This window comes from Anomaloglossus baeobatrachus, chromosome 3 (assembly GCF_048569485.1).
Source record: "Anomaloglossus baeobatrachus isolate aAnoBae1 chromosome 3, aAnoBae1.hap1, whole genome shotgun sequence".
NCBI lineage: Eukaryota > Metazoa > Chordata > Amphibia > Anura > Aromobatidae > Anomaloglossus > Anomaloglossus baeobatrachus.
The window spans coordinates 115,815,171-115,842,790 of NC_134355.1; the positions used below are offsets into that span (position 1 = coordinate 115,815,171).

The following is a 27,620-nucleotide window of genomic DNA, read 5'->3' on the forward strand; positions in this document are numbered from 1 at the left end:
AGCAGCCAGCACAGCTCACACTGAACACAGTGCTGGCTGTCAGCTGCTCTGCACATGTGACCGGCCAGCGTGCACTGTGAAGGAGGAGGGAGCCGCGGGGGATCAGCGCTGCGACCGGACAGATATGTATGACACCGGGGGGAATTGGGGTGAACGGGCAGGGCCTGGGGGGCATTTTTCTTTATCGTTCCTTCCATGGGAGACCCAAACCATGGGTGTATAGCTAGCGCCTCCAGAGGACACACAAAGCACTACACTCAAACGTGTAGCTCCTCCCTCCGGGCTATATACACCCCCTGGATGACAATCTACCCAGTTCAACGCTTTGTGTTCCAGGAGGATCACACACACTTTCATTTCCTCATATTTTTTTCAATTTTATTTTAATATTTTAAAGATTTGGAAGAAAAGCGGGTCCAGTCTGGACTCCCGGCATGTCCCTTCACGCTCCACTCTGCGGGGTGCTGTTAAGGTTGATTTTCATAAGGCTGCAGCCTTCACATGCCGAGCTCCTTCGCATCCTCTGTCGAGGCTCTGTTTGAAGTGGGAGCCTCCACGGTCCTCTCTGCTTGCAGGAGGCCGGCTCCATCCACAGCCCTGTCTGGTCCCTGCTGGAAGGAGCGTTAACCCCCACTCAGGGACATGGCCCTGCGTCTCAAAGCTAAGTATTGAGACGTTTTTTCAGGGGTCCCGGGTACTTTTATTATGGGGGCAGTATGTGCTTTAGCGTTACTGTTAATTTCGGCCGGTTCTGGGAATTTCCCATGAGAACCGCGCCGACGGTGCCTGCTCGTCGGCCGCACTTTAAAATCTAGGCCCCGGCTTCAGTTTGGGCCTAGTTTCGTTTTTGGCTTCTCCTGCATGTTTTGCATACAGCGCCGCCCACCGCCCGGCCAGCAGAGGGGAGGGCACTCCTCTCTAAGGAGATGTCCCCTCCCCTGTCTACCTCCCTGTATCTCTCTGCCCTCTGTTTTTCCCGCTCCTGGGCTTATACACGCCCCCCCTCCTTCTCCCAGCGCCATTTTCTCAGCGTGTTTTACACTGAGAAGCGCTGGATGCTGCAGCAGCATACTGTCTGGAAGACTGACACTTCACAGGGGAGCGGTGAAATCCGGAGGACACACAGAGTGCAGGGCTGGTAAGCCACAACTTCTGGTTGTGGATTTTTGTACACTTTCAGGCATTCTACAGGAGTGTGTTTTGGCTGCAGAGCTTCCTCCACAGCAGCATGTCTGTCACTAGGAGCAAGGCTGCAAACATGTATGCTATATGCACTGCTTGCAAGCTTATTCTGCCAGAGCCTAGCACGTACCCACATTGTGATAACTGTGCTAATATGGTTGTGTCTCAGCCTGGAGCCTCCGCAGGGGTCCCTCCGGCTGCTTTGGCCCCGGTGGCTGAACCCTCGGCTTGGGTAGCATCCTTTTCACAGGCTCTTTCCAAGTCGTTTGCCGATTCCATGGGGCAGCTGTCCCAGACGCTGCTGTCTATGCATCAGTCTCTGCGGCTCCGAGCTCTGCAGAGCCCTCAGAGCATGTCCTAGGACCCCGTCCCCCTAAACGGAGACGCACGGACCCTTCTCCTTCCTTGTCCCACGGCTCTGATTCACAAGCCGAGGTGCAGGGCGAGGATGATTCACTTACTGTGGGCTCAGACTCTGCCTCTATGTACCCCATTGACTTGTCTGAGGGCGATGCGGACGTTAGTGACTTGATTGCGTCCATTAACTCTGTACTGAACCTCAACCCACATGAGTCAGAGGATCAACCCTCTCTGGTAGAGGTACACCAGTTTACCTCTCCTAAAAAGCCCAGGAGTATGTTTTTTAACCACTCCAGCTTTCAGACCACTGTTAACAAGCCCAGGGCCTGTCCTGACAAACGCTTTCTGAAGCGTAGTTCAGATCAGGGCTGTGGAGTCGGAGTCGGAGTCGGAGCTCATTTTGGTGGAGTCGGAGTCGGTATAAAATGCACCGACTCCGACTCCTAAAATATATAATAAATTGGGGACAGGAGTGCAATGCAGAATGTGCTGAATATTTTACTAAATAATAACATTTAGTATAATGCGTATATTTAAGTGAAAAATTTATTGTAGTACAATGTGAACATCAGACATTTAATTGTTTTTATGATACAATAATCAAGATATTTGGATAGAACATAAAATATTTATTGGAATACAACTTTAGAACACAAAAAACTAATAAATTGTAAATATGTAATAAATAAATTATATATATATATATATATATATATATATATATATATATATATATATATATATATATATATATATATATATATATATATATATATATATATATATATATATATAGTGTATATACACACACAAGATATATATGTAATCTACTGTATATTACATAGTGTATTACTTATTTACAATTTATTACAGTTTTTTTGTGTTCTAAAGTTGTATTCCAATAAATATATTTTATGTTCTATCCAAATATCTTGATTATTGTATCATAAAAATTATTAAATGTCTGATGTTCACATACACATATTCATGTACTACAATAAATTTTTCACCTAACTATAAGCAATATATGTAGGAGTCGGAGTCTGAGTCGGAGCTGGAGTCGGAGTCGGTGCAAGAGAATTTGAGGAGTCGGAGTCGAAGGTTTGGCTTACCGACTCCACAGCCCTGGTTCAGATGACCGTTTCCCGTTTCCACCGGAGGTGGTTAAGGACTGGGCCCAGTCCCCAAAGGTAGACCCTCCAGTGTCCAGAATCTCAGCCCGCACAGTCGTTGCTGTGGCTGACGGCACTTCTCTTAAGGACCCCACTGACCGCCAGGTTGACCTTCTGGCCAAGTCTGTATTTGAGGCGGCAGGAGCCTCCTTCTCTCCGTCTTTTGCGGCGGTGTGGGCTCTTAAGGCTATCTCTGCCTCTCTGGCGGAGATTCATTCCCTCTCCAGGGACTCTATTCCTGAGATGGATGCCTTAACTTCCCGAGCTTCGGCTTTTGCATCCTACGCCATGTCTGCCATCCTGGAGGCTTCTCACCGCACGGCAGTGGCCTCCGCTAACTCCCTCGCGATCCGCAGGATCTTGTGGCTTCGAGAGTGGAAGGCGGACGCTTCCTCTAAGAAGTTCCTTGCGAGTCTCCCTTTTACGGGGTCACGGCTGTTTGGGGAACAGCTGGATGACATAATTAAGGAAGCTACTGGCGGGAAGAGTACTTCCTTGCCACAAGCTAAACCCAAGAAACCTGCCCAGGGCAGGAACCAATCGAGGTTTCGTTCCTTTCGTTCCTCTAACTGGTCATCCTCTAAGCCCACAGTCTCGTCCACTACCGCCAAGGATCGTAAATCCAACTGGCGTGCAAAGCCGCGTCCTCAAAAGACCGGAGGAGCCGCTGCCACCAAGGCAGCCTCCTCGTGACTATCTGGCCGCGCCAGCAACGTCCTTGGTCGGGGGCAGGCTCTCCCACTTTGGCGACGTGTGGTTGCAACACGTCTCCGATCAGTGGGTGCGGGATATCATCACCCACGGCTACAGGATACCTTTTTCTTCCAGCCCGCCAAACAGATTTTTTCTGTCCACCCCCCCCTGCTCCAAAGCCGCCGCCTTCTCTCAGGCCGTGGCATCCCTGCAGGCCAACGATGTAATTGTTCCGGTCCCCGCCCGGGAACGGTTCAGCGGTTTCTACTCAAACCTCTTTCTAGTTCCCAAAAAGGACGGTTCCTCCCGGCCCATCCTGGATCTCAAGCTTCTCAACAAGCATGTTCAGGTGCGGCACTTTCGCATGGAATCTCTGAGATCGGTCATTGCCTCAATGACCCAGGGAGATTTTCTGGCATCCATCGACATCAGAGATGCCTATCTGCATGTGCCTATTGCGGTCTCACACCAGCGCTGGCTACGCTTTGCAATCGGAGAGGAACATTTCCAGTTCGTGGCTCTTCCCTTTGGCTTAGCCACGGCCCCCCGAGTGTTCACCAAGGTCATGGCAGCAGTGGTTGCGGTCCTGCACCTCCAGGGGTTGGCAGTGATTCCCTACCTGGACGACCTTCTAGTCAAGGCCTCATCCAGTGTAGACTGTCAGCGGAGTGTCTCTCACTGTCGCCACGCTAATTCAGTTCGGGTGGCTTGTCAACCTCCCCAAGTCGACTCTGACCCCGACCCAGGTACTTTTGTACCTAGGGATGCAATTCGAGACTCTGCCGGCACTTGTCAAGTTGCCCTTAGTCAAACAGCAGTCCCTTCGTCTGGCGGTGCGCTCTCTGCTGAGGCACCGCCGTCATTCCATCAGACACCTCATGCAGGTGCTGGGTCAGATGGTGGCGTCCATGGAAGCGGTTCCCTTTGCCCAGTTCCATCTGCGCCCCTTGCAGCTGGACATTCTCCGCTGTTGGGACAAGCGGATCTCTTCTTTGGACAGGCTGGTGGCTCTGTCATCACAGGCCAGGAACTCCCTTCAGTGGTGGCTTCAGCCCCTCTCCCTTTCACAGGGACGTTCCTTCCTGACTCCGTCCTGGGTGATCCTCACCACGGATGCCAGTCTCTCCGGCTGGGGAGCGGTGTTTCTCCATCACCGAGCACAGGGCACTTGGACTCCGTCCGAATCAGCCCTCCCGATCAATGTGCTGGAAATCAGAGCTGTGTTTCTAGCTCTCCTAGACTTTCACCACCTATTGGCGGGCAAGCACATTCGGGTTCAGTCGGACAACGCGACAGCGGTTGCCTACATCAATCACCAGGGCGGAACTCACAGCCGTCTGGCGATGTTGGAGGTTCAACGAATCCTCCAGTGGACAGAGGACTCAAAGTCCACCATATCCGCAGTCCACATCCCAGGTGTGGAAAACTGGGAGGCCGATTATCTCAGCCGTCAAACCGTGGACGGCGGCGAGTGGGCCCTGCATCCGTCAGTGTTCAGATCAATCTGCCGCAAGTGGGGCACTCCGAAGGTAGATCTAATGGCTTCCCGGCACAACAACAAGGTTCCGGTTTACGTGGCTCGCTCCCACGATCCTCAAGCCTTCGCAGCAGACGCACTGGTTCAGGATTGGTCTCAGTTCAGTCTGGCCTATGTGTTTCCCCCTCTAGCGCTCTTGCCCAGGGTTCTGCGCAAGATCCGAATGGAGGGCCGTCGAGTCATACTCATTGCTCCGGACTGGCCCAGGCGAGCCTGGTACCCAGACCTGCTCCGCCTGTCCGTAGAGATGCCGTGGCGTCTCCCGGACCGCCCAGACCTTCTCTCTCAAGGTCCGTTCTTCCGCCAGAATTCTGCGGCTCTCAGATTGACGGCGTGGCTCTTGAGTCCTGGATCTTGACGGCTTCTGGTATTCCCTCTGAGGTCATCTCCACCATGACTCAGGCTCGGAAGTCTTCCTCGGCTAAGATTTACCATAGGACTTGGAGAATTTTCCTGTCCTGGTGTCGATCTTCCGGCCATGCTCCTTGGCCGTTCGCCTTGCCGACCATCCTGTCTTTTCTACAGTCAGGTCTACAGTTGGGTCTGTCCCTCAATTCCCTTAAGGGACAGGTGTCGGCTTTGTCGGTATTCTTCCAGCGGCGTATCGCCCGACTGGCTCAGGTGCGCACCTTCATGCAGGGCGCATCTCACATCATCCCTCCTTACCGACGACCCTTGGATCCCTGGGACCTTAATCTGGTCCTCACGGCCTTACAGAAACCCCCTTTTGAGCCTCTCAAGGAGGTTCCCTTGGCTAGACTTTCACAGAAAGTTGTCTTTCTGGTAGCCATAACTTCTCTCAGGAGAGTTTCTGATTTGGCTGCGCTTTCTTCGGAATCCCCCTTTTTGGTGTTTCACCAAGACAAGGTGGTTCTTCGTCCGACTCCGGACTTTCTCCCTAAGGTGGTGTCTTCCTTCCACCTTAACCAGGACATTTCATTGCCCTCTCTTTGTCCGGCCCCTGTGCATCGCTTTGAGAAGGCGTTGCACACCTTGGATTTGGTGCGGGCGCTCCGAATCTATGTGTCTCGCACCGCCGTTTTTCGGCGGTGCACCTCACTTTTTGTGCTAACCACGGGTCAGCGCAAGGGCCTCTCGGCGTGTAAACCGACCCTGGCTCGTTGGGTTAGGTCGGCTATCGCCGATGCCTACCAGTCTTCTCAGGTGCCTCCCCCGCCAGGGATTAAGGCGCACTCGACCAGAGCTGTCGGTGCCTCCTGGGCTTTCAGGCACCAGGCTACGGCTCAGCAGGTGTGTCAGGCTGCCACTTGGTCCAGTCTGCACACTTTTTCTAAGCACTACCAAGTGCATGCTCATGCTTCAGCAGATGCGAGCTTGGGCAGACTCATCCTTCAGGCGGCTGTCGCCCATTTGTGAAGTTAGGTTTTGCCTACTTCTCAGTTTAGTTTATTTCCCACCCATGGACTGCTTTGGAACGTCCCATGGTTTGGGTCTCCCATGGAAGGAACGATAAAGAAAAAGAGAATTTTGTTTACTTACCGTAAATTCTTTTTCTTGTAGTTCCGACATGGGAGACCCAGCTCCCTCCCTGTTGCCTGTTGGCAGTTTTTTGTTCCGTGTGCTTCACGGCTGTTGTTAGTAGACAGAGTTCTGGTTTTGCCGAGTTTTACTCTCTCTACTTATGGGTGGATGTCCTCCTTCAGCTTTTGCACTGAACTGGGTAGATTGTCATCCAGGGGGTGTATATAGCCCGGAGGGAGGAGCTACACGTTTGAGTGTAGTGCTTTGTGTGTCCTCCGGAGGCGCTAGCTATACACCCATGGTTTGGGTCTCCCATGTCGGAACTACAAGAAAAAGAATTTACGGTAAGTAAACAAAATTCTCTTTTTCTGTCGCATGTGTTATTGCACATGCGACAGAAATCATAGGAGCAGGGCGGCCGGTGCGCTACTGTGCGCGCGGCCATGTTGGATTTTCGGGAGGGGGGTCGGGGGTCGGGGCGGGCACTTTGGCGACACCGGGGGCTTTGCCAGGAAGTGAGGTCAACAGGAAACCTCTTGACCTCACTTCCAGGTAAATGCCTGCGTTCTGGCGTGCCGACAAAGGCCGCGGACCGCAACAAAAAAGCAGGTCCATGCGGTGTAGCTGCGTTCTGACCCCACATCATTGATTTCAATGGGGGAGAGAACGCAGCCACAACGCACAAAAGAAGTGACATGCTGCTTTTCTTTCCGCACCGATTTTTGGCATCCAAAACGCTGCTGAAAGAAACGCATTGTGTGCACTGATTTTTCAGCTTTCCCATACACTTTGCTGGGAAAGCTGAACGCATGCAATTTGCCACTGAAACGCTGCGGTTCAAAACGCAGCGTTTCCGCGGTAAAAAACGCAACGTGTGCACACAGCCTAACAGTTGCCTTGTCCATTCCACACTTGGTCATTTTTTCAATAAGGATTGTATGAGATACTTTGTCAAATGCTTTACTGAAGTCAAGATATACTATATCTACTGCATTTCCCTGATCCACCCAGTCAGTGATTTTGTCATAGAAGGAAATTAAGTTAGTCTGACATGACTTATTTGTTACAAACCCATGCTGGCTCTGGTTAATCACTTCCTTCTCATCCAGGTACTTGCATAAATGTTGTTTAATAATTTGTTCAAAGATCTAATCGGAGCCTCTCGGCTTCTGCTTCAAATTAATTTTACAATGTAAAGGTTATGTATGTGACTTTAAAGGGAACCTGTCAGCAGAAATTTCGACCAAAACCTAAAAGATTCCCCCTCTGCAGCTCCTGGGCTGCATTCTAGAAAGGTCCCTGTTATTATTGTGCCCCATGTGAGACCAAAATAAAGACTTTATAAAGTGGTACCTTTTTGTATTCAGATACTGTAAATGTGACACGGGGGCGGGCTCTCTGGCGTCCATTGTTCTGCCTCCTGGTCCTGTATGCCGCCCCCCTTCGCTCCTTTCCATAGCTGATGCACCACCCACTGCTCCAGCCATCCCCGCGCATGCCCAGTGCCAGTCTCACGGGACTGAGCAGTGTGACCGCTGGTAACTTGTGCGCAGACAAGTGATTATGGGCGGGACTGTAATTGTTATCAGCAAGTACCCGCCCATAATCTCGTGAGCGCGCAAACCTCTCCAGCGGTCACACTGTGCTCAGGGTAGTGCTAGACTGTATGGGCTGCTTCCAGGGATGACGTCCCTTTGTCACGTGATAGTATTTTGAACACGCCCCTATCACGTGACAAAGGGACGTCATCCCTGGATGCAGCCCATACAGTCTAGCATCTACACTGAGCACAGTGTGACCGCTGGAGAGGTTTGCGCGCTCACGAGATTATGGGCGGGTACTTGCTGATAACAATCACAGCCCCGCCCATAAACACTTGTCTGCGCACACGTCACCAGCGGTCACACTGCTCAGTCCCGTGAGACTGGCACTGGGCATGCGCGGGGATCGCTGGAGCAGTGGGCGGTGCATCAGCTATGGAAAGGAGCGATGGGGGCGGCATACAGGACCAGGGGGCAGAATAACGGACGGCAGAGAGCCCGCCCCCGTGTCCCATTTACAGAATCTGCATACAAAAAGGTACCACTTTATAAACTCTTTATTTTGGTCTCACATGGGGCACAATAATAACAGGGACCTTTCTAGAAAGCAGCCCAGGAGCTGCAGAGGGGGAATCTTTTAGGTTTTGGGCGAAATTTCTGCTGACAGGTTCCCTTTAACACTGATGACCTATCCTTAGGTCATCAATGTCTGGTGGGGTTGCGACACTTGGCACCCCCGCCAATCTGCTGTTTTCAGTGTCACCAGCCCTAGCCAGAATTAGTCATTGACGGAACTGTGGCCCTGGCCAGGTACTGCATACCCTTCAACTATTGAGCCAATCAGAGGATGGATATGCCGTACCCAGCTGCTGCAACTATACTGTTGATGGAGCTGTGCTGCGCCGGTTCCTAACTAATCCTGCCCAGCAATGGCACCCGGTACCACTGATCGGCGGGGCGCACACTCACCAATGAGACATTCATCACCTATCTTAAGAAATGTCATCAATGTTAAAGTTCTGGACATCTCCTTTAACCCCTTCACGACCGCGGGCAGTAAAATTACGTCCTATTTTAACGTGACTTAACGACCAGGGACGTAATTTTACGGCCTAAAGTTCATTTGATTGCCGTGGCCATAGCAACTGCTTTCAAATGATGTCCCCTGCTGTTTCTTACAGCAGGGGACCTTTGCTTGACCCCAGGGGGGTGGCATCGCAACCCCCTATCGACGATCGATGTGATTGGCTGTTCAAATCTGAACCGCCAACCACATCGTTCGCACTAATTACGGCAAAAATAATGCCAGAATTACTGCGATACTGTGAGATCTATGCTGCTATGATCTGCTCTAGCAGCTTCACCACATCATAGCCGGAGCTCTAAAATGTCGCCCCCAGCCCCTGCAGCACTGATTGGAGCGATCGTGCTATGACGCGCAATTGCTCCAATCAGTGTGCAGTGGGGCGGTCTGATCTGCCGGTGGCCGCCCTCCCCAGGCCTGTGCTGGCCTGCGAGCCCTCTCCCAACATGTCTGCAGCGTGCAGTGGCTGGTACTTGTGGTACCACGCCACCGCTGCTGCTGCCGCCGCCGCCGTAGCTGAGGTCACCGCTCCTGCTGCACATGAGTACTGTGCTCACCTTGCAGCCCGTGCGCGCTCCCGTGATGGCCCCTGCCCGTGCCCCCCTGCGATCTGCCCCCCCACACCCTGATCTTCCCCCTCCCCCCCCCCGACATCCCGATCTGCTCCCCCCGCGATCTGACTGCCTCCCCCATTATCTCTATTCTGCTTCTGCAGCTCCCTCTCCGGTCTCCCCCTCTGTTCTCCCCCCCTCTCTCCCTCTGTTCCCCCCCCCCCTCTCTCCCTCTGTTCTCCCCCCCCTCTCTCCCTCTGTTCTCCCCCCCCTCTCTCCCTCTGTTCTCTCCCTCTCTCCCTCTGTTCTCCCCCCCTCTCTCCCTCTGTTCTCCCCCCCTCTCTCCCTCTGTTCTCCCCCCCTCTCTCCCTCTGTTCTCCCCCCCTCTCTCCCTCTGTTCTCCCCCCCTCTCTCCCTCTGTTCTCCCCCCCTCTCTCCCTCTGTTCTCCCCCCCTCTCTCCCTCTGTTCTCCCCCCCTCTCTCCCTCTGTTCTCCCCCCCTCTCTCCCTCTGTTCTCCCCCCCTCTCTCCCTCTGTTCTCCCCCCCTCTCTCCCTCTGTTCTCCCCCCCTCTCTCCCTCTGTTCTCCCCCCCTCTCTCCCTCTGTTCTCTCTCCCTCTGTTCCCCCCCCCTCTCCCTCTGTTCTCCCCCCCCCCTCTCCCTCTGTTCTCCCCCCCCTCTCTCCCTCTGCGCTCTCCCCCCCCCTCTGCGCTCTCCCCCCCCCTCTGCGCTCTCCCCCCCCCCCCCTCTGCGCTCTCCCCCCCCCTCTGCGCTCTCCCCCCCCCTCTGCTCTCCCCCCCCTCTCCCTCTGCTCCCCCCCCCCCTCTCTCCCTCTGCTCTCCCCCCCCTCTCTCCCTCTGCTCTCCCCCCCTCTCTCCCTCTGCTCTCCCCCCCTCTCTCCCTCTGTTCTCCCCCCCTCTCTCCCTCTGTTCTCCCCCTTCTCTCTCCCTCTGTTCTCCCCCTTCTCTCTCCCTCTGTTCTCCCCCTTCTCTCTCCCTCTGTTCTCCCCCTTCTCTCTCCCTCTGTTCTCCCCCTTCTCTCTCCCTCTGTTCTCCCCCTTCTCTCTCCCACTGTCCCCCCCCCCTCTCTCCCTCTGTTCTCCCCCCCCCCCCTCTCTCCCTCTGTTCTCCCCCCCCTCTCTCCCTCTGTTCTCCCCCCCCCCTCTCTCCCTCTGTTCTCCCCCCCTCTCTCCCTCTGTCCCCCCCCCCTCTCTCCCTCTGTTCTCCCCCCCCTCTCTCCCTCTGCTCTCCCCCCCCTCTCTCCCTCTGCTCCCCCCCCCCCTCTCTCCCTCTGCTCTCCCCCCCCTCTCTCCCTCTGCTCTCCCCCCCCTCTCTCCCTCTGCTCTCCCCCCCCTCTCTCCCTCTGCTCTCCCCCCCCTCTCTCCCTCTGCTCTCCCCTCCCTCTCTCCCTCTGCTCTCCCCTCCCTCTCTCCCTCTGCTCTCCCCTCCCTCTCTCCCTCTGCTCTCCCCTCCCTCTCTCCCTCTGCTCTCCCCCCCTCTCTCCCTCTGCTCTCCCCCCCTCTCTCCCTCTGCTCTCCCCCCCTCTCTCCCTCTGCTCTCCCCCCCTCTCTCCCTCTGCTCTCCCCCCCCTCTCTCCCTCTGCGCTCTCCCCCCCCCTCTGCGCTCTCCCCCCCCTCTGCGCTCTCCCCCCCCCCCCCTCTGCGCTCTCCCCCCCCCCCCCCCTCTGCGCTCTCCCCCCCCCCCTCTGCGCTCTCCCCCCCCCCCTCTGCGCTCTCCCCCCCCCCTCTGCGCTCTCCCCCCCCTCTGCGCTCTCCCCCCCCCTCTGCGCTCTCCCCCCCCCCTCTGCGCTCTCCCCCCCCTCTGCGCTCCCCCCCCCCCTCTGCGCTCCCCCCCCCTCTGCGCTCTCCCCCCCCCCCTCTGCGCTCTCCCCCCCCCCCTCTGCGCTCTCCCCCCCCCCTCTGCGCTCTCCCCCCCCCCCTCTGCGCTCTCCCCCCCCCTCTGCGCTCTCCCGCCCCCTCTGCGCTCTCCCGCCCCCCTCTGCGCTTTCCCCCCCCTCTTCTCTCTCCCGACGTCCTCTTACCTGTCTTCACCGGGTCGTCCGAGGTCTTAACTGGCCCGATCACATCTGCCTCCATCGCTGGGTCCTTCCTGGGCATTCTGCTGATCTGCCCAACTTCCTGCCTGCTGCTCCTGTAAAGCTGTCCATCTCTCTGCCATCTGTTCCTCCTGCAGCTCTTCTGGTCAGTGATCCTCTGGGTACTGAGTATAACTTTTTTTTTTTTTTTCTGTATCCCCTGTCCATTTTTACACCTCATCCGTCCGTGCGTCCCGCCAAGCGCTGATCAGGGATGCAGATAACGTATCTGCATCCCTGCTCAATTTTTGGCGTGACTTTTTTCCGTATCTGCGACGCTTTTTGTATCGCATCCGTCCGTGCATCCCGCCAAGCGCTGATCAGGGATGCACATAACGTATCTGCATCCATGGTCAATTTTTGGCGTTTTTTTTTTTACGTGTCCCCGACACTTTTTGTATCGCATCCGACTGTGCATCCTGCAGCGGCAGATCAGTGCACCGCGTCTGTGCGTTTGAAAAGTCAAATGGCGCTCCTTCTCTTCTGAGCCCTGACATGCGCCCAAACAATTACTTTCCACCACATATGAGGTATCTACGTACTCAGGAAAAATTGCACAATACGTTTTATGGCGCAGTTTTTCCTGATACCGTTGTAAAAAAAAAAAACTACCTGATTGATGCAAAAAAATTTGTGGTTAAAAATAAAAAAAACAATTTTCACAGTTCAACGTTATCAACTTCTGTGGAGCCCCTGGGGGTACAAGGGGCTCACCAAATATCTAGATAAATTCCTTGAGGGGGTCTAGTTCCAAAATGGGGTAATTTGTGGGGGAGCTCCACTGTTTAGGCACCATAGGGGGTCTCCAAACGTGACTTGGCGTCCACCAATGATTCCAACCAATTTTGCTGTCAAATGGCGTTCCTTCTCTTTTGAGCCCCGCCATGCGCCCAAACAATTACTTTCCACCACATATGAGGTATCTGCGTACTCAGGAGAAATTGCACAATAAGTTTTATGGTGCATTTTTTCCTGATACCCTTGTGGAAAAAAAAAGCTACCTGGTTCAAGTGACAGTTTTGTGGTGAAAAAAAAAAAATTGTATTCCTGGCTCAACATTATCAACTTCTGTGGAGCCCCTTGGGGCTCGCTAAACATCTAGATAAACTCCTTGAGGGGTCTAGTTTCCAAAATGGGGTCACTTGTGGGGGAGCTCCACTGTTTAGGCACCATAGGGGGTCTCCAAACGTGACATGGCGTCCGCTAATGATTCCAACCAATTTTGCTGTCAAATGGCGTTCCTTCTCTTCTGAGCCCCGCCATGCACCCAAACAATTACTTTCCACCACATATGAGGTATCGCCGTACTCAGGAAAAAATGCACTATAAATTTCATGGTGATTTTTTTCCTGATACCCTTGTGAAAAAAAAGCTACCTAGTTGAAGCAACCGTTTTGTGGTAAAAAAAATGTTTTCTTTTTCGCTCCTAATTGGGAGACCCAGACAGTGGGTGTATAGCTACTGCCTCTGGAGGCCGCACAAAGAACTACACTTAAAAGTGTAAGGCCCCTCCCCTTCTGGCTATACACCCTCCCGTAGGAGTACGGATTCCTCAGTTTTAGCTTTGTGCGCAGGAGGTCAGACACGCACGCATAGCTCCATTGTTTTTAGTCAGCAGCAGCTGCTGACTATGTCGGATGGAAGAAAAGAGGGCCCATACAGGGCTCCCAGCATGCTCCCTTCTCACCCCACTGTATGTCGGAGGTGTTTGTAAGGTTGAGGTACCCATTGCGGGTACGGCGGCTGGAGCCCACATGCTGATTCCTTCCCCATCCCTTTTTACAGGGCTCTGGGTGAAGTGGGATTTACTGGTCTCCAGGCACTGAGACCGTGCTCCATCTACAGCCCCTGGAGAAGATGCTGGATGGAGCGGAGTACATCAGGGACATGGCCCTGCTTCCTCAAGGTACTCTGTGTCCCCGTGCATTTGGCGCTCACACCGCAGCATGCTGGGTGTTGTAGTGCGCCGGGGACATCAGCGCTGCGGCGCTTGTGCCATGGCCTCATTCAGCTTCGCTGAAGCAGGCACACTTCTGGGAATCGGTCGCGCCGGCCGCTGGGACTGCGGCGCGGCTGGCACTTGTGGTGCGCCGGGGACTTCAGCGCGGGCCGCGCTTTTACGGCGGCCGCGCTGATAACTCGAGTCCCCGGCTTTTGCGGCCTGCTTCCGTTCGTTCCCGCCCCCAGACCTGCCAGTCAGGAGAGGGGCGGGACGCTGGTCAGTGCATCAGCGCCGAGGGCTGGAGTCGTTTTTACATACTCCAGCCCTCACAATCGGCACAGAGGGGACACTGTTTCCCGCACTTTTGTTTAGGAACTCCCACGGACCGCCCCTCTCCACAGACGCCGGCAGCCATTCCTGCTGACACGCTGAGCTGCAGAGGGGAGCCGGGGAGACCCAGACAAGGAATTCTGCGCCTCTTACCCGCTATTCAGCGGGCGGTAAGCAGCCCTCAGGGCTCACCCCCTCTTGTGCCAGTAGTATTCTTAGTATTTTGTTTCTACAAATACTTTGTATTGCATAGCGCTGGTCGCCCTTTGGCTATAGACTCTCTCACATTGCAGAGAGCCAGCAGCATGTCGTCCGTAAAACGCAAGGGTGCCAAGGCACAGACATTATATGCTTCCTGCACCGCATGTGGGACTTTTCTACCGGCAGGCTCCACGGACCCCCATTGTGTGCAGTGCTCGGCCCCTGCGGCGCTTGCACAGTCGGGACCTCTGCTGGACGTGACCCAGGGTGTACCACCTGTGAATGCTGTCCAGGTGACAGGAACTGAGTTTGCAGCTTTTGCTGACAGAATGTCTCTCACTATGTCACAAATTCTTGACACATTGCGAGCTAGGCCTGTACTTCAGGCCACGGACACTGTGCAATCATTGCCCCCTGGTCCCCCTCAGCTGAATTACCTCCAAGCTCCGGGACGGGCACATACACCTCAGGGTGAAGACTCTGACTCGGACGATGGCCCCGGGCAGCCTAAGCGGGCTCGCTATGACGGGCCTTCACATTCATCTCAATGGTCAGGATCCCAGCGAGATGAATCTATGGGTGATGAGGCGGACGTAACTGATCAGGATTCTGATCCTGGGACCGCTCTCAATCTAGATACACCAGATGGCGACGCCATAGTTAATGATCTTATATTTAACATCAATAAGATGTTAAATATTTCCCCACCAGCTCCTCTTGTAGAGGAGTCAGCTTCGCAGCACGAGAGAATCCATTTCAGATACCCTAAGCGTACATTAAGCACTTTTCTGGACCACGCTGACTTTAGAGACGCAATCCAGAAACCCCACGCTTATCCTGAAAGGCGTTTTTCTAAACGGCTTAAAGATACACGCTATCCTTTTCCCCCTGAGGTGGTCAAGGGTTGGACCCAGTGTCCAAAAGTGGATCCTCCAATTTCCAGGCTTGCAGCTAGATCCTTGGTTGCAGTTGAAGATGGAGCGGCACTTAAAGATGCCACTGACAGGCAGATGGAGCTCTGGCTGAAATCCATCTATGAAGCGATTGGAGCGTCGTTAGCGCCATCTTTTGCGGCCGTATGGGCACTCCAAGCTATCTCAGCCGGGCTTGCGCAAGTCGACTCAGTCACACGTGCATTTGCCCCGCAGGTAGCACCATTGACCTCGCAAATGGCGGCATTCGCGTCGTACGCGATTAATGCTGTTCTTGACGCTACAAGCCGCACGGCAGTGGCGTCAGCCAACTCCGTTGTTTTGCGTAGGGCCCTGTGGTTGAGACATTGGAAAGCAGATTCTCATTCCAAAAAGTGCTTAACCAATTTGCCTTTTTCTCGTGACCGATTGTTTGGAGAGCGTTTGGATGAAATCATCAAACACTCCAAGGGTAAGGACTCATCCTTACCGCAACACAGACAAAACAAACCCCAACAGAGGAAGGGTCAGTCTGGTTATCGGTCATTTCGAGGACCGAGCAGGTCCCAATTCGCCTCGTCAAAAAAGACTCAAAAAGACCAGAGACGCTCAGATTCTTGGAGGTCTCAGTCACGCCCAAAAAGGACAGCCGGAGGAACCGTTGCCAAGACGGCGTCCTCCTGACTTGCAGTCTCCGATTCCCACACCCGCGGTCGGTGGGAGGCTTTCCCACTTTGGCGACATTTGGCTGTCACGCGTCAAAGACCGTTGGGTGAGGGATATTCTGTCTCACGGGTACAGGATAGAGTTCAGTTCTCGTCCGCCAACTCGTTTCTTCAGAACTTCTCCACCACCAGACCGAGCCGATGCTCTGTTGCAGGCGGTGGCCGCTCTAAAGGCGGAAGGAGTGGTGACCTCCGTCCCTCTTCAGGAACAAGGTCACAGTTTTTACTCCAATCTGTTTGTGGTCCCAAAAAAGGACGGATCGTATCGACCCGTCCTGGATCTAAAGTTGCTCAACAGACACGTAAAAGTCAGGAGGTTCCGGATGGAATCCCTACGCTCCGTCATAGCCTCAATGTCTCAAGGAGATTTTCTAGCATCAATAGATATCAAAGATGCGTATCTCCACGTGCCGATTGCACCAGAGCATCAGCGTTTCCTACGCTTCGTCATACACGACGAACACCTGCAGTTCGTAGCGTTACCTTTCGGTCTGGCAACAGCCCCCCGGGTCTTCACCAAAGTCATGGCAGCAGTAGTAGCTGTTCTGCACTCGCAGGGTCACTCGGTCATCCCGTATCTAGACGACCTGCTTATAAAGGCACCCTCTCAAGAGGCATGCCAGCACAGTCTGAAGGTGGCACTAGACACTCTCCAGAGTTTCGGGTGGATTATCAACTTTCCAAAGTCTCATCTAACCCCGACCCAATCTCTGACTTATCTTGGCATGGAGTTCCATACTCTATCAGCGATAGTGAAGCTTCCACTGGACAAGCAGTGCTCGCCACGGACTGGAGTGCAATCTCTCCTTCAGAGCCAGTCGCACTCACTGAGGCGCCTCATGCATTTCCTAGGAAAGATGGTAGCAGCAATGGAGGCAGTCCCGTTCGCGCAGTTTCATCTGCGCCCTCTACAATGGGACATTCTACGCCAATGGGATGGGAAATCGACGTCCCTCGACAGGACTGTCTCCCTCTCTCAGACTGCCAAGGACTCTCTGCGTTGGTGGCTTCTCCCCACCTCATTGTCACAGGGAAAGTCGTTCCTTCCCCCGTCCTGGGCAGTGGTCACGACGGATGCGAGCCTATCAGGGTGGGGAGCGGTGTTTCTCCACCACAGGGCTCAGGGGAAGTGGACTCAGGAAGAGTCCACCCTGCAGATCAATGTTCTGGAAATCAGAGCAATCTATCTTGCCCTGCGAGCCTTCCAACAATGGCTGGAAGGCAAGCAGATTCGGATTCAGTCGGACAATTCCACGGCGGTGGCGTACATCAACCACCAAGGGGGAACACGCAGTCGCCAAGCTTTTCAAGAAGTCCAGCGGATTTTGACGTGGGTGGAAAGCAGAGCGTCCACCATATCCGCAGTTCACATCCCAGGCGTGGAAAACTGGGAAGCAGACTTTCTCAGTCGCCAGGGCATGGACGCAGGAGAATGGTCCCTTCACCCGGACGTGTTTCAGCAGATCTGTTGCCGCTGGGGGACGCCGGACGTCGATCTGATGGCGTCACGGCACAACAACAAGGTCCCAGTTTTCATGGCACGGTCTCACGATCACCGAGCACTGGCGGCAGACGCCTTGGTTCAGGATTGGTCGCAATTCCGACTCCCCTATGTGTTCCCACCTCTAGCATTGTTACCCAGAGTTCTCCGGAAAATCAGGTCCGACTGCCATCGAGCCATACTCGTCGCTCCAGATTGGCCAAGAAGGTCGTGGTACCCGGATCTGTGGCATCTCACGGTAGGCCAACCGTGGACACTACCAGACCGTCAAGATTTGCTGTCTCAAGGGCCGTTTTTCCATCTGAATTCTGCGGCCCTGAACCTGACTGTGTGGCCATTGAGTCCTGGATCCTAGCGGCCTCAGGTTTATCTCATGAAGTTGTTGCCACAATGAGACAGGCTAGAAAACCATCCTCAGCTAAGATCTATCACAGGACGTGGAAGATATTCTTAGCGTGGTGCTTGGCTCAAGGGTTTTCTCCCTGGCCATTTGCATTGCCAATTTTTCTTTCCTTCCTGCAGTCTGGGTTGGAAAAAGGTTTGTCGCTTAGCTCTCTTAAGGGTCAAGTCTCCGCGCTATCCGTATTCTTTCAGAAGCGCTTGGCACGACTTTCTAAAGTACGCACGTTTCTCCAAGGAGTTTGTCATATCGTTCCTCCTTACAGACGGCCATTGGAACCCTGGGATCTGAACAAGGTTCTCATTGCTCTCCAGAAGCCGCCTTTCGAGCCTTTGAAAGAGGTTTCCCTTTCTCGGCTTTCACAAAAGGTAGTTTTTCTTGTGGCGGTCACGTCTCTTCGAAGAGTGTCCGAGCTAGCGGCGTTATCTTGCAAATCTCCCTTCCTGGTGTTTCACCAAGACAAGGTAGTACTGCGTCCAATTCCAGAGTTTTCTCCCAAGGTGGTTTCTTCCTTTCATCTCAATCAGGATATCACTTTGCCATCTTTGTGTCCGCATCCAGTTCACCAATTTGAAAAGGGTTTACATCTGTTGGACCTGGTGAGAGCACTCAGGATTTGCATTTCTCGCACGGCGTCTCTACGCCGTTCTGATGCGCTCTTTGTCCTAGTCGCTGGTCAGCATAAGGGATCGCAAGCTTCCAAATCCACCCTGGCGCGGTGGATCAAGGAACCAATTCTTCACACATACCGTTCTGCTGGGCTTCCGATTCCATCTGGACTGAAGGCCCATTCTACCAGAGCCGTGGGTGCGTCCTGGGCATTGCGGCATCAGGCTACGGCTCAGCAAGTGTGCCAGGCGGCTACCTGGTCGAGTCTGCACACGTTTACCAGACACTATCAAGTGCATACCTACGCTTCGGCAGATGCCAGCCTAGGTAGACAGGTCCTTCAGGCGGCGGTGGCCCACCTGTAGGAAGAGGCTGTCTGACAGCCCGTTCATGTGGTATCTTTTTACCCACCCAGGGACTGCTTTTGGACGTCCCACTGTCTGGGTCTCCCAATTAGGAGCGAAAAAGAAGGGAATTTTGTTTACTTACCGTAAATTCCTTTTCTTCTAGCTCCAATTGGGAGACCCAGCACCCGCCCTATTTGTTCTTAGGGTTTCGTTTTTCGGGTGCACATGTTGTTCATGTTGTTTCTTAAGTTCTCCGATCTTGTTATCGGATTGAATTTGTTTTTGAAACTGTTATTGGCTTTCCTCCTTCTTGCTTTGGTACTAAAACTGAGGAATCCGTACTCCTACGGGAGGGTGTATAGCCAGAAGGGGAGGGGCCTTACACTTTTAAGTGTAGTTCTTTGTGCGGCCTCCAGAGGCAGTAGCTATACACCCACTGTCTGGGTCTCCCAATTGGAGCTAGAAGAAAAGGAATTTACGGTAAGTAAACAAAATTCCCTTCTTTCTTTTCACGGCTCAACGATATAAAGTTCTGTGAAGCCCCCAGGTGTTCAAAGTGCTCACCAAACATCTAGAAAAATTATTTGAGGGCTCTAGTTTCCAAAATGGGGTCACTTGTGGGGGGAGCTCCATTGTTTAGGCACCTCAGGGGGTCTTCAAACCCGACATGGCGTCCGCTAATGAGTCCAGCTAATTTTGCGTTCAAAAATTCAAATGGCGCTCCTTCCCTTTCGACCTCTGCCATGCACCCAAACAATTGATTTTTACCACATATGTGGTATCAGCGTACTCAGGAGAACATGCACAATAAATTGTATGGTGCACTTTCTCTTTTCTCCCTTGTAAAAATGAAAATTTTATGGCTAAAGTAACATTTTTGTGTTAAAAAGTAAAATTTTCATTTTTTCCTTCCATATTGTTTTGGTTCCTGTGAAGCACCTAAAGGGTTAATAAACTTCTTGGCTGTGGTTTTGAGCAGTGTGAGGGGTGCAGTTTTTAGAATGGGGTCACTTTTGGGTATTTTCTTTCACCTCGGCCTCTCAAAGTCCCTTCAAATGTAATGTGGTCCCTAAAAAAAATTATTTTGTAAATTTTGTTGGAAAAATGAGAAATTGCTGATGACCTTTGACCCCTTCTAACTTCCTAACGAAAAAAAAAATTTGTTTAGAAAATTGCGCTGATGGAAAGTAGACAAGTGGGAAAGTTTATTAACTATTTTGTGTGACATGTCGCTCAGATTTATGGGCATAAATTTTCAAAGTTTGAAAATTGCGAAATTTTCATAATTTTCGCAAAATTTCCTAAATTTTCACAAATAAACGCAAAAAATATCGGCCTAAATTTACCACTGACATGAAGTACAATATGTCACGAAAAAACAATCTCAGAATCGCCAGGATCCGTTGAAGCATTCCAGTGTTATAACCTGTCAAAGTGACACTGGTCAGAATAACAAAAAATGGCCCGGTCATTAGGGTGTTTTAGTGGCCGGGGGTGAAGGGGTTAATAATATAAAGCCCAATATACTTGTGAGAGGGAACACATTCCTGTTCACAGCACCATTTTCACATAAAGTTGGTGTTCTTATTCTTTTTGAGGTTTGTTTGTTTTTTTTTGTCTTCCAGTTTACCTTTGCAAAAATCTGGTTAATGTACGCACAGTTTGAAATAAGACAAAAGAATCTTCCATTTGCCCGGAAAGCGTTGGTAAGTTTATCTAACCGCATGTTATGGTTTATTACAATTTCTTTTCTTGCTGATTCTTAGTTAGAACAATTAACCCCTTCTTTACCATATAACAATTTTATGGCTTCAGGATACAGCGGGTTAAAGAAGTGCATTTGCATCATACCCAGCAGATGTCGGCTGTTTTATACAGCTGGCATCTGCCTATAATGGCAACGACCGGAGTGAGCTCTGATCACTCTGCTTAACTATTTAAATATTGCTGTCAATAGAGGGCGTGTGACCTATCTTGCCTCCTGTGCCAAAGGGTGCCTATGGGTTAACATGGTAGTCGGGAGCCTGCTATAAGCCCCCATTATTGCCTGGTCTTTTTCGCCATTTTTCAGCTCATAATATTGTAAATTGAATGATGTCATTCAAAACTACAACTTGTCCCCCATACAAGACGATCATCTGTCGACAGAAAGGTAGGTTATGACTCTGAATAAAGGAGAGGAAAAATTGAAAGTGCAAAGAAACGGAGTCTCCCAGTCACCGAGGTTAAAGGGGTTTTATATGATTAAAGTTTTTAGTCATTGTGTAAATGAAGGTAGACAATGCCAACTAAAAAAACAGCCCGAGAATAGCGAATATTTTTTACATAAATCACAAGTTTTACAGATTTTATTTATTTTTTTTTTAAATTAATTTATACTGTAGTTAATACAGCTTTAAAGGGAATTTGCAGGCTTTTGCAATTCAATCAGAGCAGCATAATATAGAGCAAGAGACCCTGATTCCAGCGATGTCACTTTTTGGGCTTTGTTGTGGTTTCAATATAATCAGTATTTTATAAGTAGGAGATTATCACTAGAGGACTACATCACAAGCGCAGAGCAGTCGGACTAATCTATATAACCCCACCACTGATTAACAGCTTGCTGACCATGTATACAGTACACAAGAAGCTGCCAGTAGTGAGGGCAGGTTATACACAGCCCAGAAGTCTTAGCTCTACCACATCTTAATCAGTCAAACAAAAATTCTATCAAAACTGCACTAAGCAGCCCAGTAAGTGACACATTGCTGGAATCGGACTCGCTTGGCGTATAATATGCTGCTCTGATTATAAAACAAAAACCTGCTGACAGATTCTTTTTAACCAATTCATGACCTATGAAGTACTGGTACGTCATAGGTCATGTCCCTCCTTTTTGATGCTGGCTCGCAACGCTGATTCCGCATGTTTCCAAGCATGTAGGCTGATCTCATCAGCCGACGTGTGTCTCTAACAGTTGTAGGCGGATCGGAACTCCTCCCTCCACTAGTTAAATCCCGCTATCTATCTCTGACAGAGGATTTAACACACGCCGGTGAGGAAGCGCGCCATTCCTCGCTCCCATTGCCTGACCCCATAACGTGATTGCAGGTCGCCGATGGGTTGTCATAATAGCCAGGGGTCAGCTGATGACCTCTGTATCAATCATGACGAACTTCATGTGAACGTCAGCTGCGAGCTGCTATTCATAGATCATAATCTCTGCTACATAGAGCGGTGCTGATGTATTGCCCTGTACAGCACAAGCGAGGGATCGCAGCTTCAAGTCCCCATAGGGGACTAGTGAAAAGGTGTAGGGGGGGCGTTTTTAACCTCTTCACGACTTATGACGTGTCAGGTTAATCCCCGCTGACAGCAGAGGTCCCTGCACATGTCAGCTGATTTGAACAGCTGACATGTGTGGCTATCAGGCACAAGTGGGTTCGGGACCAACTTGCGCTTGTTAACCCCTTGCATCTCGCTGTCAAAATGTGACAGTGAGATGAAACAGAGCGCCACGGTAAGTATTCACTTACCCGGCGCCATTGGAAGTTTATCCGACGGTTGTCATGGTAGCCCAGGGCCTTGTGATGACTCCTGTACTTATCATGAGTCCACTTCCTCTTATACCCGGCAGACTGCCGTGTGTGAGAGTAAAGCAACTTTTCTGTAGATCTCAGCTGTGCAGCTGTGATCTACAGAAAGGAACAAGCGATAAAACTGCTAATCCTTATAGTTCCCTAGGAAGACAATTAAAACAAAAAAGTAAAAAAAACGCCTAAAAGTTCAAATCACCCCCCTTTTGCCCCATTGAAAATAAGACTTAAAAAAAAAGAAAAAATATTCACACATTTGGTATCGCCACTTTCCAAAATGCCCGATCAATCAAAATATAAAATCAATTAATCTGATCAGTAAGCGGCGTAGCGGCAAAAAAAAAATCCAACCGCCAAAATTGTTTTTTGGTCAATGATTATTTTGCGCAAGATGCGATAACAAGCGATCAAAACGTAGCATCTGCACAATAATGGTACTGTTAGAAACGTCAGCTCGACGCAAAAAATAAGCTGTCACTGAGCATAGATCTCGAAAAATGAACGCTACGGATCACGGAAAATGGTGCAAAAAGTGCTCCCTTTTTTATGGACAAACTTGTGGAAAAAAAAATTTAACCCCTTAGATAAAAGTAAATCTATACATCTTTGGTGTCTACAAACTCGCACCGACCTCAGGCATCACATCGACACATCGGTTTTACCATATAGTGAACACGGTGAAAAAATATCCCAAAACAATCGGGCATTCACACTTTCTTTATCGTTCCTATGGGAGACCCAGACATTGGGTGTATAGCTTCTGTCTCCGGAGGACACACAAAGTACTACACTAAAAAGTGTAGCTCCTCCCTCTGAGCATATACACCCCCTGGATAACCAGATCTAGCCAGTTCATTGCTTTGTGTTCAGGAGGCATACATCCACACATGCATTCTCATCTGATTTTTCATTTTTGGAAAGTTTTTGAAGAAAAGCGGGTCCAAGCCTGGACTCCCGGCATGTCCCTTCTCACCCCACTGTGTCGGCGGTGCTGTTAAGGTTGATTTACAAGGCTGGAGCCTTACATGCCGCGCTCCTTCACCATCCCTCGGGCTCTGGCTTGAAGTGGGAGCCAGCACAGTTCTCCTTGCTTTGCAGGAGACCGGTCTCCATCCGCAGCCCTTCAGGATCCTGCTGGACGGAGCACTCATCCCCAGGGACTTGAAACCCTGTGTCTCAGCAAGCTAAGTACCTGAGACATTTATATTCGGGGGGTCCCGGTACTTTATTATGGTGGGAGAGTGTGCTGTGTAACTTTTGTGACATTTCCGGCCGGTTCTCTGGCTGTCGCCTGAGAACCGCGCCGATGGTGCCTGCGCGCCGGCCGCATCGCTTAAATTTAGGCCCCGGCTTCGCCGGAGGCCTACTTTCGATTTCACTGCCCTCGCATGTCAATCATGCAGAGGGACAGTGCGGCTCCGCCCAGCGGCCGTTCGGCACAGGGGAGGGACACTCCTCTCTGAGTACATGTCCCCTCCCCTGTAAATCTCCTTGGCCCTCCAGATCCCGCTCTCAGAGCAGGTCCCGCCCCCTCTCCTCGCTCCGGCGCCATTTTCTCAGCGTTTTTCTCTGGATCAGCGCTGGCTGCAGCATCCCTGCTAAGCTGCTTGGGGGTCCGGGCTGTGGGATCTGGAGGGCACACAAACGGTCTGGTAAGCCACAACCTCCGGTTGTGGACCTTCTTATATACTCTCTGGGGGTCATTCTGGCTCAGAGCCCCCACTTCAGCAGCATGTCTCACACGAGGAGCAAGGCTGCAAGGCTGTACTCAATATGCACTGCATGTAAGCTCGTGCTGCCTGAACCGAGCACATATCCACATTGTGATGCCTGCTCTAACCTGACAATGCCTCAGCCTGGAATCGCACCAACAGTGGTCCCTCCGGCTGCTCCGGCTCCGGTGGCTGAACCCCCGGCTTGGGTAGAATCCTTCTCTAGGTCAATCTCCCAGTCTTTTGCCGACTCCATGGGACAGCTGTCCCGGACTTTGCTGAACATGCATCAGCCCCCTTCTCAGGGCGCCTCTGCTGCTAGGGCTCTCTCAGCAGAGCTCACAGAGGATTCTTCATCTGGTCCCAGACCCCGTCCTCCTAAAAGGAGACGCAGGGTCCCCTCTCCTTCCTCGTCCCGCGGCTCTGATTCACGAGCTGACTCGCAGGACGAGGAGGATGTTTTTACTGGGGGCTCGGACGCTACCTCCATGTGCCCCATTGATCTGTCCGAAAGTGACGCAGATGTTAGTGATTTGATTGCGTCCATTAATTCTGTACTGGACCTCAATCCGCCAGTATCAGAGGAGCAACCCTCTCTGGCAGAAAAGCACCAGTTTACCTTGCCTAAGAGGACAAGAAGTGTGTTCTTTAACCACTCCAGTTTTCAGGCCACTGTGACCAAGCCTAGGGCCTGTCCTGACAAACTCTTCCCAAAGCGTGGTTCTGATGACCATTTTCCCTTTCCACCTGAGGTGGTCAAGGAGTGGGCTCATTCACCAAAGGTAGACTCTCAGCCCGGACCGTTGTGTCAGTGGCTGATGGCACCTCTCTTAAGGATTCCACTGACCGCCAGGTTGACCTTCTGGCCAAATCTGTATATGAGGCGGCTGGGGCCTCGTTCTCCCCATCTTTTGCAGCAGTATGGGCTCTCAAGGCCATCTCTGCTTCTCTAGAGGAGATGCATTCCCTCACCAGGGAATCTATGCCCGAAATCGTTGCCTTAACTTCCTAAGCTTCAGCTTTTTCATCCTATGCCATGTCTGCCATGCTGGAGGCTTCTCACCGCACTGCGGTGGCTTCGGCTAATTCCCTCGCTATCCGCAGGATCTTGTGGCTTCGAGAGTGGAAGGCAGATGCTTCTTCAAAGAAGTACCTTGCTGGGCTCCCTTTTGCTGGATCCAGGCTATTCGGTGAACAACTGGATGAAATTATTAAGGAAGCTACTGGCGGGAAGAGTACTTCCATGCCACAAACTAAAACCAGGAAACCTGCCCAGGGTAGGAACCAGTCGAGGTTTCGTTCCTTTCGTTCCTCCAACTGGTCATCCTCTAAGCCCTCGGCCTCGTCCACTAACTCAGCCAAGGACCAAAAACCCAACTGGCGCACAAAGGCGCGTCCACAAAAGACCGCAGGAGCTGCTGCCACTAAGGCAGCCTCCTCTTGACTATCTGGCCGCGCCAGCAACATCCTCAGTCGGTGGCAGGCTCTCCCACTTTGGCGACGTGTGGTTTCAACACATCTCCGATCAGTGGGTGCGGGATATCATCTCCCACGGCTACAGGATAGAATTCTCTTCCAGCCCGCCAAACAGATTTTTTTCTGTCAACTCCCCCCTGCTCCAAGGCCGCCGCCTTCTCTCAGGCCGTGGCATCCTTGCAGGCCAACGGAGTAATCGTACCGGTTCCCGCCCGTGAACGGTTCAGAGGTTTCTACTCAAATCTCTTCCTAGTCCCCAAAAAGGACGGTTCCTTCCGACCCATCCTGGATCTCAAGCTTCTCAACAAGCATGATCAGGTGCGGCATTTTCGCATGGAGTCTCAGCGATCAGACATTGCCTCAATGACCCAAGGAGATTTCCTGGCATCCATCGACATCAGAGATGCCTATCTGCATGTGCCAATTGCAGTTTCACACCAGCGTTGGCTACGTTTTGCAATCGGAGAGGAACATTTCCAATTCGTGGCTCTCCCCTTCGGGTTAGCCACGGCCCCTTGAGTATTTACCAAGGTCATGGCAGCAGTGGTTGCGGTTCTGCACCTCCAGGGGTTGGCAGTGATTCCTTACCTGGACGACCTTCTAGTCAAGGCTTCATCCAGCGCAGACTGTCAGCGGAGTGTCTCGCTCACTCTCGCCACTCTAACCCAATTCGGGTGGCTTGTCAATCTGCCCAAATCCACTCTGACTCCGACCCAGAGGCTCACGTACCTAGGGATGCAGTTCGAGACTCTGCCGGCACTTGTGAAGCTGCCCTTAGTCAAACAGCAGTCCCTCCATCTGGCGGTGCGCTCTCTGCTGAGGCCCCGCCGTCATTCCATCAGGCACCTGATGCAGGTGCTGGGTCAGATGGTGGCGTCAATGGAGGCTGTTCCCTTTGCCCAGTTCCATCTGCGTCCTCTGCAGCTGGACATTCTCCGCTGTTGGGACAAGCGGACTTCCTCCTTGCACAGGCTAGTGGCTCTGTCGCCACAGACCAGGGGCTCCCTTCAGTGGTGGCTTCGGCCCCTCTCTCTGTCTCAGGGACGCTCCTTCCTGGCCCCGTCCTGGGTGATCCTCACCACGGATGCCAGTCTATCCGGCTGGGGAGCGGTATGTCTCCACCACCGAGCACAGGGCACTTGGACTCCGTCCGAGTCAGCCCTCTCGATCAATGTGCTGGAAACCAGAGCTGTGCTTCTGGCTCTCCTAGCCTTTCACCACCTTTTGGCGGGCAAGCACATCCGAGTCCAGTCAGACAACGCGACAGTGGTTGCCTACATCAATCACCAAGGCAGGACACGCAGCCGCCTGGCAATGTTGGAGGTTCAACGCATCCTTCAATGGACGGAGGACTCCAAGTCCACCATATCCGCAGTCCACATCCCAGGCGTGGAAAACTGGGAAGCAGATTATCTCAGCCGTCAAACCGTGGACAGTGGCGAGTGGTCCCTGCATCCGGCAGTGTTTCAGTCAATCTGTCGCAAGTGGGGCACTCCGGAAGTGGATCTAATGGCATCCCGGCACAACAACAAGGTTCCGGTTTACGTGGCTCGCTCCCACGGTCCTCAGGCCCTTGCAGCGGACGCTCTGGTTCAAGATTGGTCCCAGTTTCGTCTGTCCTACGTGTTTCCCCCTCTAGCTCTCTTGCCCAGAGTTCTGCGCAAGATCAGAATGGAGGGCCGTCGGGTCATCCTCATTGCACCGGACTGGCCCAGGCGAGCTTGGTACCCAGACCTGCTCCATCTGTCCGTAGAGGTGCCGTGGCATCTTCCGGACCGTCCAGACCTTCTCTCACAAGGTCCGTTTTTCCGCCAGAATTCTGCGGCTCTCAGATTGACGGCGTGGCTCTTGAGTCCTGGATCTTGACGGCTTCTGGTATTCCTCCTGAAGTCCTCTCCACTATGACTCGGGCTCGGAAGTCTTCCTCGGCCAAAATCTATCACAGGACCTGGAGAATTTTCCTGTCCTGGTGTCGCTCTTCCGGCCATGCTCCTTGGCCTTTTTCCTTGCCGACCCTTCTGTCCTTTCTACAGTCCAGTCTGCTGCTAGGACTATCCCTCAATTCCCTCAAGGGAAAGTCTCTGCTCTGTCAGTGCTGTTCCAGCGGCGTATCGCCGGCTGGCTCAGGTGCGCACCTTCATGCAGGGCGCGTCTCACATCATTCCGCCTTACCGGCGGCCCTTGGATCCCTGGG

The 27,620-nt window shown here is 52.4% G+C and overlaps 1 protein-coding gene across 1 annotated transcript in view; it reads left to right on the forward strand.

Annotated features, from left to right (window-relative positions):
- Positions 1–27,620, forward strand: part of CRNKL1 (crooked neck pre-mRNA splicing factor 1) — a 92,200-nt gene that overhangs the window by 39,633 nt on the left and 24,947 nt on the right. The window contains exon 10 of the mRNA XM_075339391.1: positions 20,286–20,366. Within this exon, the coding sequence (XP_075195506.1) occupies positions 20,286–20,366 (81 nt within the window). The remainder of the gene's footprint in view (positions 1–20,285; positions 20,367–27,620) is intronic.